Below are 14317 nucleotides of genomic sequence, written 5' to 3'. Positions count from 1 at the left end.
ACCTCTGTCCATTTTCATACTCAAACCAACAGAGTTTGCTTCTTGCAATATTCGCTATTGCTCTATCATCTTGTGTGTTTTGCTTGTCTAGCAGACGTAGCTTCACTCTGCAATCTGCAGTGTCACTGGTAGCTGATCATTATTCCAAGGGGTTCAAGAGAGACCACATAAAAGCAGAAGTATTTGAACACAGAATTATGGCTTATAATCCATCTGTCAGACAGCCTTTACCTTGCCCTTGTCACAAGTCTCCAGATCACTCTGTGTAAGAGAAGAGAAGCCACATCCTAATGGTCACTGATGCTACAGACGAGCAAAAAGTCTCAAACACCAAAGGAAAAGCTATTGGTTTATATATAGATATATATATATAGATATATACTGTGTTTACAGAGTCAACAAGTTAAATGCAATATTCATAAGAGCATTAACAATAAAAATACAATCTGTGTGTAGCCAAGTACAGACTTAAAATGGTAAAACAGGAAAAAGGATCTCACCAAAAGTACAAATATACAGTACAAATTGATTTATTTAAAACAGTTACAAAAAAAGCACAACAAAATAGAGATTATCCTTAGAATTATTAATGCTTTGTTAAAGATCAGGTAGGAGGAAAGGGGCAGGAACAAGGTCGGAGGGGAGCACCTGACTAGTTCTAAGGCTTTAGATACAATGCGGTCGGTTACATGTTAATACAGCCATTACATAACTGGGATTATAGTTGAGGGATCAGCACTTATCTACAAAGACCTCCTTGCCTCAGGGCAGCCCAGCTGGTTCCCCCAGTTCAACATGTCTGTTTTTCTGCTTTGCATGGGCAGACCCTCCCCTGGCGCTAAGGTGCCATGACAGCGGGAAAACAACTAGAATGTGCACGGGTGCATTTGCAGGGTGGAATGGCAGCAGCCTAGAAGGACGTTAGGGGCAAGTCCTGTCCTCCATAGACAGATGTGAAGACCGTGGAAGGGCCTTGACCATCAGCATTTTAAACCATACATGGAACACACCCCGGGCCAAACTCTGTACAGAATGTGCATTCGTAGCCATCTTAGCAGCTTCTGCAAAGTTTCAGGCCCTAGGACAGCCTGAAAGACAAAGAGCAATTATGAGTGACGCTAGGGAAAGGCACATGTACTGCTGTGGGCAGGAACTAGCATTTGGGCTACTCAAGCTGCTGTAGTTTCTTTTACAATATTTTCTGAGTAACAAGGACTGTTAGTTCTCTACAGGGGAAAGTGACTTCAAGTGGCGGGGGGGGGGGCAGGGACACTTAATGTGAAAAGTGCATTATACTTGCGCACCTGCTGGAAAGGGGAGGCAGAGGGGCCTCTGCAGCTTTCCTTCTTTCCAGACAGAGCTTCCTCTGCATAGTCTGGTAGTGATGAGCGCTCATCGCTTGGAGCAAGTCTCACGTTCCTGGAGCAACAGTGTACACATAGCCTAGAAACAGGCCTGGCCTCTGCTGGGCAGCTGACCCAAGGAATGTTTCGTGAGATGGGACAGATGGCTACAGACATCCATTATTGCATCCTACAGACTCTTGCCACAGAGTATGAGCTGGATAAGACCACAGCCAGGAGGTCTCCTCCTCCGAGTAGGACAGACCACAGCTCTCCTCCCCTTCACAATAGCAGCAGGAAAACAGTATATTTCTCTGAGAAGCCTGTCACATCTCTGCCAGCAGAAAAGCCCAGATAGATAACCATCTCATTCCGAAGTCTTCCTGGCTTTATCTCCTCCTTTCCCTGTAAACCTAAGAAATAAAAGCCTCCTCCGTGGGCTCATTCATAGCCTTTCTGCCTACAGCAGAGCCTGTCTCGCACACTATCTCAAGAGAGCCTCAGTGCTCAACACAACTACCACCGCAGGTGCTGAGCAACACAGCCCAACCCAGTAAGGACAGATTCCAGTGATTACGAGTACTGCTAAGCTGGGCCAGGGGGCCACCAGTGGCCCCCTCCTGCCCACCACCTTTGGGGCAAGCAGCCAGATGCCCAGACTTTTCATCTCAACGCCCCGCCATGAGATGTGCCCCAAACCGTTGCTTCCATAGAAGAGCTGGCAGCTGAAACGTGCACAACAGTGGGACTGACAGGGAATCTAGATAGAAGCACCGAGGTCCAATTCACCCTGGCCTGTTCTACAGAGCTCAGAACTGCACTCAAGACATGCCCAGCTAGCCAAAGTCCAGGCCAGCAGCCAGGTAAACACCAGGGTGAGCACCTTCACCGCCCTTCAGCTGCCTACAGTACAAAGTTATTTTAGCCACACAGCATCTTGCCTCATAAATCAGTGTCTGCCCTTTCAGACCACTGTTCTGTGCGGCTGAGATCTAGGAGTAGTAGTTACAGTAACACACATACATGAGATAAGGCAGGCTCTCCAAACCCTCTCTCTAAAAGACAGAGACTTCTGTGTTCAAGAGATGCACATGAGGGGCTCTGCACCCTTCAGCTGCTCAGACATTCCCTCTATGCATGCAACCAGCCCGTCTACATTCACAAACCATACGTATGCAAGATCCCTTTCTTAGCTGCCTGTCACAGCTCTGCACTCCTCTGCATGCACCATGCAAAGAACAGGCAAGAGAACCCAGGCTCCTCTGCCTTCTGCCTTTGGCCACAGACACCCTGGATATCCTGAGCATTAAGTACTAACCAACATTAATCGAGGTCTTTGCGTAGGAGAGTCCAATGAACAGCAACTGTGAAACACACAAGGTGATGAGGCCAGGCACCTGGGCCCAGACAGTACTTTTACTGACAAATGGTGCCATGAAAACAGCATCTGTTCCCACAGCTGCTGCATCCAAGGAGGCAGAATCTTCACATGACAGCATCACCATGACTTCATACGTTTCAAATGCAGCTGATGAGATCAGAAGCAGTGTGTCATTTGGGGGAAGCCACATGTGACACAGGCAGCATCCTCATTCTGGAGAAACCCCCGTGAGGCACAAACACTGAAGGCATGAGTAGCGCATATCTCACCTAAGGCCTGAAAAGAAACTGTCCTGGTGCAGACATTTAAAAGGCAACAGAAACGGCTAGCAATGTGCTAGGAAAACAGGACTGGCAGCCCGGATGGAAAGGACATTCTGGAGACTCTCTAATTTGCCTAATACCCAGGCAGAGCACCCCTCGGTCACACAGTCAACTGAAGCCAACCAATTACAGGACACGTTCCTGGAGAGTGTGCAGAACAGCCCTGAGACACCGCCACTGCAAGCTGACTGAAGGACGGCTATGCCGAGAAGAGGTGCTGACACACAAGCCATTCAGGGAAAGAGAGCAGCAGTGCCCTAGCAGTCAGGCATGCCTGACAGAAATCTTCAGGAAGATGAGAGAAGGGAGATGGAAAACGGTACGCTGAACAACAGGAGCAGCATCGGGACTCTAGCAGGGACCTGCACACTGAAAAGAAACCCTCTCAAAAGCCTGGTCCTAGCACAGAGATGGGCACCTTAATACAAGGAATACTTAACCCAAGTTAAGTCAGTGAAGACTCTTATCCTCAACATAATAGTGACTATTTTTTATTCTAGCTAAGCAGTTAGAGCTGGTGTCAGAACACACCACCAGAGAGGGCAAATTAGTGTAACTACAAGAGCCTTCACTTGAATGGAGTGTTGTTACCATAACGAGGTATTAATATACATTTGTATTAAATCTCACTGTGAAAAAGACTACTCTTGATTTTACCATGTTGTTCTACAGAGGAACTCCGAAGTGAAGCATCAGAAAAACTAACACAAAACCACCCCAAAATGCCCTATGATGCTGTGATATTTTTAGAGTCCCTACATTAATCATAGAACTGTACTTGGCAGAAACTTTGTACCTTGCCTGCACATGCACAAACACTCGTCTCTTGTCTAGAGCTTATTCAGGAAAATGCCTGCAGGGAAGAATTAGCCATCTGGAAAGTTTTCTTCTGATTTAATTACGAAATAGTCTCGGTCTTCTCACAGAAAAAGGATGTGTTTCCATCCTTCCCTAGAGAACGCTGAATATATTTTACTCCAGCTTTAAAAAAACCCAAACACCAAACCCCCAAATCAAACCAAACAAAAAAACCCAACCCCATTCATCCATAGGCTAAGCCTCTGCAAAAGCTATAAGCCTGAGATTTTTTTTTTTAAGTTATTAACATGGGAAGAAAGATTTGATTTGGAGACAAATAATTAAATGTATTTTATAGCAGGAAACTGACACCTCCCATCCCAACTCGTGTCCCATCCCAAGTGCTCAAGTTCCCTATTCACCTACACCCAAACCCATCCTTTTGGTCCTTCCTCTTGAATTTCTGTGATTCATTCAAATCTGTACATTCTTTGCAAGAAGAAAGAGCAGTTGGATTCAGTGGAAGAGACATAAAACAGAACCACCAGAGAAGCATCTCCGCCCTGCCCTCAAGAGCTCCATTGGTGAACGGTCCTTTTAAAGTGCATGTGTGAAGAAAAGGGATACTGGGAGTAGAGCCCCCTAAACTCCAGTGGGGACCCATCTCTCCCTATCATGAGAAAGGAGGAATAAAATCTTCAGCAATTTTATCTGCTACCTTAAGCCGTGTCTGCCCTCCTCATCTCCCCACCTATCCTGAATGCTTAGACCCTGCCCTGCAGGGAATCAGTGATTCAGGGAGGTGTGAGAAAGCCCCAGCCTCCAACCTCTGGAATGCTCTCATCGCAAGCTCATGAGCACATCCCTGTTCTCTACCCCAGCTAGCCTGTTGCTGCTCCCTGAGGCACTGGAGCCCTCTTGATTCCCCAAGAGGAACTGGTCAGCCACTGAACTGGAACAAATCCAGTCCTGCAGGGCAGAAAGCAGCCTTGCTGGTGAACCTGTCACAAAGTCTGTGCAATTTCTCCACCGGATGGTGAGGCTCACCTACAGGGGATGGCCTAGCTCACAGCCTCAAAGGGATCATTTCCCTGCATTAGAACGCCCTTCAATAGACAGCTTGACCTCCTGGGGAATGAAAGAGGGACGGAGCAGAGAGGGCCGAGGCTCCTCTGCCTGCATGCTGTATCTTTGGAAGCCTGGGGCTGTCCAGCTGTGCTGACTGCCAGTCTCAGGCTGAGAGGGTTCTGCATGAGAGCTCTGGGCTGTGCTGTCCCTATCTGTGTGGCTCTTCCTTTCAGCAGCTCTGTCAGACGGTTCTCTGGACCCCTGAGCTGTTCTTTCAGATCTCTCCCTAGTAGATATCAACTGGTCTGTGAGAGGGTAGTTAGCCTGAGAAGCCGAGTTGCCATTCATGCTCTGTAAACTGATTGATATGCAGACGTCGCCCACTTGCAGCCTGTGACACGGCAAAGCAAAGAGCTGAGCAGTCCGCCCTGGGCTACAGGAGGACCAACCCTGGCCATACACAAAGAAGGGATGCTCTGGGGGCACATCAATGCTCACTTTACTTTGTTGCTCCCCAACCACAAAATGCAGTGTGACAAGCCCAGGCCACTGGCTTTCCTGAATATCCACCACGGTGCTGGAGTCGATCTTGAGGCCCCCGCTCACCTCCGCGCTACGAACAAAGTCTTGAGTCTGCAGGTCCTCTACCCGCTTTAGCTCTCCTGTAGCCAGCTGGATGATGGCTCCTTTCATGAAGTGAGAGGGCAAGTGTGAGGAGCTGGGTGGCTGCAGCTGGACCAGGTCCTTTTCAAGCACGCTTCCTCGAGCCTGTCCATCTGGGCTCCGCCTCACCAGGGTTTCTGAAGTGGAAGACCTGATGGGCTCAGATCCAACGGGAACCAGGACTGGCTTGCCGTTGGCTATCACCATTCCTTTGGTTAATTGTCTTTGTCTAACCGACTCTTCAGGGGACATTACATACGGACTCCTGGACTGGTTTTTCTCAGCAGCAGCCCTTTCCACCGTGTTCCTCAGCGCGTCCTTTGACTCCCCCTGCTGATCAGGGATATTATGGCAAAGGTTTAAAGGGCTCGGGTCATCTTTCCTCTGGGCTGCCAGAATATGATAATCCTGAGATGCCAACACCCCCACCACCCTCTGAACCTCCAGATCAGCGTCTGGGGTGCTTCTGTGAGCTGGCACAGAGACGTCTGTTCCCAACGTCTGGTAACCTGAAAGGAACTGTCCATCGACCATACATCCCGCTGCAGCCCCTGGCAGACAGTCTTCAGCTTTACTGCTGGCAGAGTCCACAGCCTCGCTGGTCCTCCTCACCACATTATGCTCCAGATGTCTCTGTCCACCATTGGCAGCAGCTACCTCTGAACTCAGCTGACTGTCTTGCTGAGGAGACTCTGGGCTTCCACCTGCTGTAGGTGTCTCATATGCTGAATACCCTGGTGGGAGGCGGGACATCTGATAATAAACAGGAATTCTACCTGGTGCAATATCTAACGGCTGGGTCCCAGCATGGTGCTGCATCTGGCCAGAAGGAGAGATTGCAGAAGCAGATTTGTTGAAGGTGTGGGTAGGAGAGGTAGTCTGGGGGGAAGGAGCGGCTTCTTCCGTGAAGAGAGAGGCATATGGCACAAAGTGGGGGACATGAGAGGCGGTGAGGTTGGTGGAAGGAGACAGGAGAGGACTAGGCAGGAAGCCAGGAGGGACAGCATAGGGCACTGTATAATGCGAGCCGATGAACTGTAGGGACGTTGGAGGGATCTGCGCGTAGTGGACGGGAGGGTAGGGCACCCCCGGGTGCTGGATTATTGGCGAGGTCACATTGAAGGCAGGGGGCAGGGGGCTCACGTTCACCACGGGGTGCAGACCCGTGGGGGAGAAGGTGGCGGGTGGCACTGCCACTTTGTAGAGCATCCCATACTGGTCCACCGTAAGCCCCGCCACTGCTTCTGTGGCCTCGCCAGGGCCATAGCGCAGGGCCGCAGGACCCGGCCCAGCCGTCCGGGCCCACTCGGGGCCCTCGCCAGAGGCCTGGGCACCCCCCGCCCGTCCCGCCTCGGCGCCGGTGCTGGCAGCGGGAAGTTCCCGCTTCTTTGGCGGGAGGCACTCCTGGCTCCGCTCGTGGCCCGCTCTCATGGTGCCCCGCGGTGTCCCGGCAGCCCCGGCCGCGACGCTCGTTCATGGGGGCACCCGCAAGGGCTGCCACACGCCGGCTCCCAGATCCCCGCTGCCGGCCGCCGCCTCACCTGCACCAGGAACAGAGGGAGCCGTGAGTCTCGGGCCGCTGAGGGCCCCGGGGGCGGCGGGGGGAGCCCCCGGGGCCGCAGAGGGCTAGGGGGAGCCCCGAGCCTAAGCAAGGCGCCGGCCCCCAGCCCCCGTCCAGGGCTCCGGCCCCGGGGACGGAGGGCGCCCGAGCCCGGTCGCCGGCCCCACCCCCGGCCCCAGAGCCCCGGCCGTGCCGCGCCGCACCCCACCCCGCCGAGCCGAGCCGAGCCGAGCCCGGGGCGCCGCAGACGCGCCTCGCCTCCGCGGGCCCGCCCGGTGCCCACCGCAGCCCGCGGCTCACCCGCCATCGCCCGGCTCCTCCTCCGCGACCCCCATCGGCCCCGGCGCCGCCCGCGGCCGCCTCCGGCCCGACCCCTCCCCGCGGCGCGCGGCGATGACGCGCGTCCCCGCGCGGCGGAAGTGCCTCACCCGCCGGCGGCGCGGGGCGGGGCTTGACGCCCCCGGCCGACGTCACGGGGCGCCCGCAGCGCCGGTCGTCGTGGCAACCGGCCGCGCCCGCCGCCCGTCCCGGCGGGGCCGAGGTTCGCGGCGGAACCTGCTCCCGGCGGGTGCCGCCAGGCTGGCCGGCGGAGGAAGGGCGCCCGACGGGAGGCCAGGCCTGCGCCGAGGCCCGGGGCCCAGCCGGGGCGGGTCGGCCGCAGGGGCAGCGGCGTCCCGCGGGCGAAGGAGGGGCCCGCTCGGCCGTCGCCGAGAGCGAGCCGGCCGCGGGCAGGGCGGTGCGCTTCCCCAGGCGCTGGCTCCGCAAGCGCGTCCGCGGGCGGAGCTCCCCGGCGGGCGGCCGCGAACGCGGGGGTTCACGGCGGTGGAGCCGGCGGTGCCGCTGCCGGAGCAGCGCCTGCCCCCGCCTCCTCCGCGCGGCCTTCGGCCTCTCGTCCGAACGTACCCCGGTCCGGTCCCGCACCCGCGCTCCGGGCGGCCTTCCCGCTCCTCCTGGTGCCGCCAGCGAGTCCTGCCGGCCGGCGCCGTTTCTCGGCCTTCGCCGATTTTTTAAGGCGACCAAAGGTCCCGGGAAGCGCAGAGAGAAAAGCTGCCCGGAGCGGGGGCCGGTGCCGCAGCCCCGTCTCCGGATCCCTCCTCCGCTGCCCAGGCCAAGCCTCCCGCGCCCGGCCGGCGGCCGCGGCCTCGCCCACCGCCGAGCTGGTCTCGCCGTCGCCCTCCCCACGCATTTTCGACGCCGGGCGCTCCCCTTCGGGCCTGCGGGCTGCTGCTCGCGCGCAAGGCGCGCACCCGAGTCGTGTGTGTCGTCCGTCCCCCCCCCCGCGACGCCGGGAGAGCGTGAGGCTGTCCCCGCGGTCGCCGGCGAACGCTTGAAAAGGACCGCCAGAAACCGGCCGGTTGAGAGCCGGTCTCCCTGCGGCGGGCGCCGCTGGCCTTCGCTCAGCCGCTGGGCCTTCCTCTCGGCCGGCCTGCGCGCTCCCGGGGCCGCGGCGAGCTCCGTGCGCCACCCCCCCCCCCCCTCCACCGCCGCGGACCGGGGCCCGGCGCCGGCCGCCCCGCGCCGCGGAACCCTGGTTGCGGGCGGCGCGACCCGCCCGGCCTCACCACGGGGCAGCGCTCGCCGCGGGGGGACCGCCCCGCGCGTGACGCCATCAGCGGCTGCCACGGTGCAGCCGCGCCGCTCCTTGCGAGCCCGGACTCGTGGGTGCTTCCGCCGAGAAAAGTAGTGCGAGCGGCCTTTTTCCGCCTCGCCGCCGCCGGTGCCGCGCCTTCCCCCCGCCCCCGCTGTCTCCACTAAGACCGCCGCAGGCCGTGCCCCCCTCCCCCGCCCGCGGCCGGTAGAGGCCGGGAGGCTGAGGGGAGCGTGCCGGCGCGCGGATCCCTCCGCCTGCGGTATCGGTGCTGCGGCCGCGCCGCCGCCATTTTGAATGCCTGGCTCCTGCCGCTGCCGCTTCCTCCGCTGCAGGGACCGGCCCGGTGAGTGGGGTCGTGGCCGCCCGCCTCCCCAGCCTGCCTCCGCGCCAGGTGTTTGCCGCTCGCCCGCCCCCCCCCCTTCCTTCCTTCCGTCCTTCCTTCCGTCCTTCCTCCCGCCCTCCGCCGCTGGCCGGGCCGGGTCTCCGCTGCCGCGGCCCGTGGGGTCCCGACCGCCCGGGGCGTCCCGACCGCCCGGGGCCCCCCGCATGCCTTCGCTGCCTCTGCCTGCCGCCCAGCTCTGCGGCCGGGCTGCGGTCCCGCGACACCGCCGCGGGCTTTTCTGCCGACGGAGGCCGCCCGGTGCCCTCCCGCGGCCTCCGCCAGTGCGACTTCTCGCGGGCCGCCTGCCCGTGCCGGCCGCGTTCGGCCCCCCCGGCCGCGGCCTGGGCCCCCCCCGTCTCCGCCCGGCGGTCCGGGGCCCGTCTCGGACTCTGCCCCACGCTTCCGGGCTGGCCCGCTGCCTCCCGAGGCTCTTAACGTGCTTCGGCTTTTGCCCATGGGAAGGTGTTGCTGGCAGGATCTTCTCTCACCCCGTGTTACTGGGACGCGGATGATCTCGCATAGCGTTTCTGGAAGTGGAACGCGTAGACCTGCAGAAGTTCCGTCGGCGCGAAACGTAGCAGGACCTCGTCCATGCTGGAGGCCGGCGGCGGCTGAGGAGCAGCTTGGACGTTTCTGTCCGTCCTTCCTTTTGTATTTTATTGCCTGTGCCGCGCAGCTGCTCCGAGTGTTACAGTTAGCGTTTCTGTAATACTTACAGTGTTTGCGTGTTGTCTTTCTTACAGTTGCGTGGATTTTAATGGAAGCATAAAAAAATCTATGATCTCTGGCTGAAGGCATTTGCAATAAACTGCGGGTGTGGGTCTGTGTTAGTGGTAGACTACTGTTTGAGAATCAGTCTGTAAGACAGTTTCAAGTCCCTTCTTCAAGGTTGGTTGAGATGTCTCTCTTCTCTCACAAGCTAGAAGACAAATTAGAAGTTTTTTTTTTATAGTAAGCATTGTTTTTAAAGTTTGCAGGTAGAACAGTTGTATGTTTTATTGCATTGTAAATGATGCTGAAACATGTTTAGTGATGTGTTTTTAGTTTCTGATGCTTGAAGTGTTGATGGAACAATATGGAATCCTAGTGGAACACCTTTGGAAGGGTGGCACTTCACATGCATGACCAGAAAGTGTGTTTGGCCCATACTGGCTTAAACAAAGTAAAATATATGTGTATTTTCCTCGGCATAGTATCCCTAGCATCTTACATTTAAAATGGCAGAGATTTTTGTGTTCTTAGGTTTTCTTTTCCTCTTTTTCTTGTTCCACTTCTATGTGACACTGCACAACTAACTGGTTTTTGTGTGCCTGTTTCCCCCCACCCCCAGCTGCACTTGTTATTTTTTCCTTTGTTTATTTGCATGTCCCATTCTATTGCCAAATTCTTTCTTTTGCCTACTCCTGTACGCTCTGGTATTTGGCACAGGATTTGAAAACTTTACTGGGTACCTGAGAGCTCAATGAAGGCTAGAGATTTTGCGTTTTTTCTGAGGGGTTCAGTGTGAACCTCTTGATTGGCGGGAGAAGGAAGGGAAGGTATTTAAACTCCTGTGAGTTGAGAAGGGGAACGTTGGTCTGGGGTAATTGTTTGGTGAAGGGACCCAGCTTTTCTGTCTCCAGTGTGTAAGTTAACTTCAGATTTCCTCCTTTTCTGATTTAAAAAAAAAATTATCTTCCTTTTTTCTTTTTTTTTCTTTTTTTCATTTGGTGGTGGGTTTTTTTTGTGGTTTGGTTTGGTTGCTTTTGTTCCTGACTGCTGATCTGATTTTTAATTTTTTTTTTTTTTTTCCTAAAGGTGGTGTGATAGGAATAACTGCACTGGTTAATGCAGTTCAGATTTGGAAAGTCGCCTTTCAAAGTGTAAGGGCTCATAAAAATCTTAACTGCTTCTAAAGTTGATGGCACTCATTCATTAAAGATTCTTGTGCCACTTCAGTGTGAATATTTGTTTTTATTTTTGAGTTGGCAATGTATGTAACTTCAGGGGATGGGTGGTTTGATTTCTTGGTATTTTTTAATAACAGGGCTGAAAGGGATATTAATTTGTTCTAGGTGATACTCAGCTGTTCTCTGCGGAGAAGGGTCTGGTCTGCCTTGGTAGCAGTATTACTTCATTGGATGAGAGTTTTGGAGTTAATAAGTGAATACATGATGAGGCTGTAACTCAAAAAACAAGAGTTACAGTAACGTGAGTACAAGTGAACCTGCTAATACTACAAGTAGCAGTATTAGTCTTTATCTGCTGTTTGGCAGAGATGCTATAGGTAAAATCTAAACTCAGAACTTCCTAGGGCATAGCTGAAGTTAGGTGGTATATTGTAAAGTTTATATTAATGAATGTAAAAATGTGGCATCTTGTCTTTCATCTGGCATTAACCAAGGTAAAGAAAGGTGTGGGGTTTTTTGTCGCAAAGTAGTAGCTAATTTTTTTTTTAAACTCTGCAGGAAAGTGAACAGGAAGTAAAATAACCGGATTATCTTGCAGATCAAAATAGTTAGGAAACTAGAAGCAGGTCAGAAATACAAAGTTAATGTAGGTCAGTGGTGATTGAAGTATGGAAACAGAAGCCAGGAAATTTGGAATTCTGACCTCATCTGTCACGCTGATCAGCTGTGGAGATGTGCTAACTCTTCTTCCAGTGCTTCATTCCGTAGCTTCTAAAAAAAGGGAAACATTTATTTTCTTCTTTGGCAGGTGTTGAAGTTAATATTTGTAATGGTTGAAAGCTCAGTCCATCTTTTGAAGCCAGTTCAGGAGTGGTTTGGTTTGGTGTGTATGTATTGTTGTGCAGGAACGGGAACCTCATCAAAAGTGCTTACCTAGTCTCACTAACTTCTGTTGTTGGGCTGTAGCCACAGGAAGCAAAGAAAAGAGAGGTAGGGCTGCATTGTTTGACATGCTCGTAGGATCTGTTAAAACTGAAGGTCTTGAAGAACAGTGTAACATCCTCTGTCACTATCCTGTATCTCATCCTCCTCTCAGCTTCTGAACAGCATGGTGGCTTGCCTCTTGAATACTCTTGTGCTACATTTCTTGGTTTTTTTGAATGTAACTGGAAATGGGACCATCACTTCTTCTGAGACTATTTTTTAGCTCTTGTTTTGAGGCAATTTTTTTCCTTACTTGACCTCTTCCCCCTGCATGCTGTCCTTGTATAATGCAAAGTATAATACTGATGCCTTTTATTTTCATACTGTATTTTGAAGCCCCCTGCTGCCTTAATTTCTTTTCGATTTTCTGATGTTACTTACTTTCTAGTTCTCTGTTGTATTAAATAGTTTTTTCTCAAGAGAAATTACTTTTCCACTTGGAATGTTGTATGGTTGGTTGCTTTTTCTCTCAACTCTTTTGTGTTGTCTTTGCCCTTCTTTGCCCTTCTTGATGATGATGGTGCTGCTCCTTGCTTAGGTGTTTACTGTTTTCTGTATAAATATTGATAATACTAGACCATATACCAATATCTCTGCTTTTCTTCACAGCTTCATCTCTATTTGCAGTGTGTATTTCTGTTTTTACTGCCAATGTGTCTTTTTTTTTTTTTAAACTATCTGGTAGAAGTGTGAAGCCCACTGATAGTAGTATGGAGTTGAGGCCATCAGTATTTTGTACTTAACCATTGCAGTTATTCCTTTCATGTAGTCCAGATGTATCTTCTGCTTTTGTGTACCGGAGGCTTGATTCAGTTACACTGAAGCAAGTAGGGGGAGTTCTGCTACTGATGTCAGTTGGGAGTTGGGTCAGGCTTTAATTATGTAACTTCCCAAAAGCTGGTTTTGCTTGATGAATGTGATTACTTATGCATGCGTTGGGGTGGAGCAACTTAAATTGTGTATTTTAAATGTGTTTGAAAGTGTATGCTTCTTCAGTCTTGGGTTGCTTTCTAGCATGAACCGAGTTCAGAAATGCTATTTACAGGTAGAGCTATAACTGGGTATGTATCTTACCTGAACTGAAAAATTCAGACAATTTCCCCAAACAGTGAAGCCTTTCTGTGAATAATTCCGTGAGCTCCTATGGGTTTTATGCCTTAATGTTTCCAGAATTCAAGGCTAAATAGTAATGGAATTTTAAAACACGTCTGATAATTTGATAATTTGTCGTAAACAAGTTGTTAGGCAACTTTATTGTATTTATTTCATTAATATATTGAAGGAGTAGGTGTAATTTTTTTTTTTTTTTACATGTAAGCTAACATTTCTGAATAGCTTCAGGAGGGAAGGGTCTCAACTCAGTTACATGTTTACGGGTAGTAAGTCCTTTTGTCTTTACGCTGCAATTCCTGATAGAGGAATATAGCTTGGCTGAAGTACTTGAGCAATTTTACATGTGGGTTTTGGTAATATTAGATGCTTCTTGTAAATATAAAAGGATATTTGGTGAATGATCATATTTGAATTTGATTGTATTGTAAGAGAGACTTTTAGTGATGTTCTATACCTAAAGATTTTTGGCATAATGGCATGTTGAATAAAATCTTTCACTTTAAACATGACAAGCTTAACTAGTAAAAGACCATAAAAGGGGAGACAGTAGTGCTTTAGAAGCATAATTTAGACAAAACCGAAATGTTTTTAATACATTACGATTTTTGTTTTCTTGCTTAATTTTTTTCACTTTTGGGTAGTTTACTAGGAATGAGTTGCATAAAGAAAGAATGCCTTTTTTTAATTGGTTCAGGGGAAGAATTCATGAATAGCAGAGGGAGGAGAATCACTGAGCTAACACCTCTTGTGCAATCCAGAGACTAGGAAAAAAGCTGGAATTATTTTTTTAGAGGAACTTAGACACCAGCCACCTATACCATTGGAACTAATATGAGTTAGGTATCTTAACTCTTTCAGAAGCTTTGATCTTGATAGTAAGTTACTCTAATGAGCAAGGCCTTCAAAATGAGAAGGGGGAAGCAGACTTGGTGAGGTGGAAGGAATCTGCATTCAATCCTACCAGATACTGTAAATATTAACTGGTAGCCTCTTTCCGGGTATTTGGGGATCATCCCTGATTTCTAGAGCTTGTAGTTAGCAAAGAAATGGCAGAGGGAAACTGCTGCTGTAAACAAAATGAGGAAAGAGGTAATTACTTTAACACAAATGACAAGGCAATTTTTAAATGTGCGAAGAATAAAAACATATGCCTGTACTGGTGAAAAATGTTAGCTAATCCAGAAGAACAAGACCTGCTACTTTGAAGGAAGTTCTAAGCAG

At 51.5% G+C, this 14317-nt stretch overlaps 3 protein-coding genes across 4 annotated transcripts in view; 1 reads left to right on the top strand and 2 right to left on the bottom strand.

Annotated features, from left to right (window-relative positions):
- Nucleotides 1–336: 336 nt before the first annotated feature.
- On the bottom strand, nt 337–7551 carry ATXN1L (ataxin 1 like). Of its 2 annotated transcripts, XM_069793162.1 has the most exons (3): nt 7438–7551; nt 5412–7117; nt 337–1088 (listed from the first exon to the last, which is right to left on the bottom strand). In XM_069793162.1, the coding sequence occupies exons 2-3, from the start codon at nt 7005–7007 to the stop codon at nt 981–983; spliced, it is 1704 nt and encodes a 567-aa protein (XP_069649263.1). In that variant the 5' UTR covers nt 7008–7117; nt 7438–7551; the 3' UTR covers nt 337–980. The 2 variants fall into 2 exon arrangements, with proteins under 2 accessions (XP_069649263.1, XP_069649262.1); XM_069793161.1 differs by having other exon boundaries at nt 337–7117.
- Nucleotides 7114–9276, bottom strand: LOC138687185 (collagen alpha-1(I) chain-like). Its single transcript, XM_069793149.1, has one exon. The coding sequence runs from the start codon at nt 9274–9276 to the stop codon at nt 7114–7116; it is 2163 nt and encodes a 720-aa protein (XP_069649250.1).
- The window catches only part of AP1G1 (adaptor related protein complex 1 subunit gamma 1), a 50854-nt gene continuing 45326 nt past the window's right edge, over nt 8790–14317 (top strand). Inside the window, exon 1 of the mRNA XM_069793160.1 lies at nt 8790–9071. The gene's annotated coding sequence lies outside the window, so the exon portion shown is untranslated. The remainder of the gene's footprint in view (nt 9072–14317) is intronic.

Source organism: Haliaeetus albicilla, chromosome 10 (assembly GCF_947461875.1).
Source record: "Haliaeetus albicilla chromosome 10, bHalAlb1.1, whole genome shotgun sequence".
Classification (NCBI taxonomy): domain Eukaryota; kingdom Metazoa; phylum Chordata; class Aves; order Accipitriformes; family Accipitridae; genus Haliaeetus; species Haliaeetus albicilla.
Note: the sequence above shows the minus strand (reverse complement) of the source record. Positions and strands in the feature narration are given on the sequence as shown.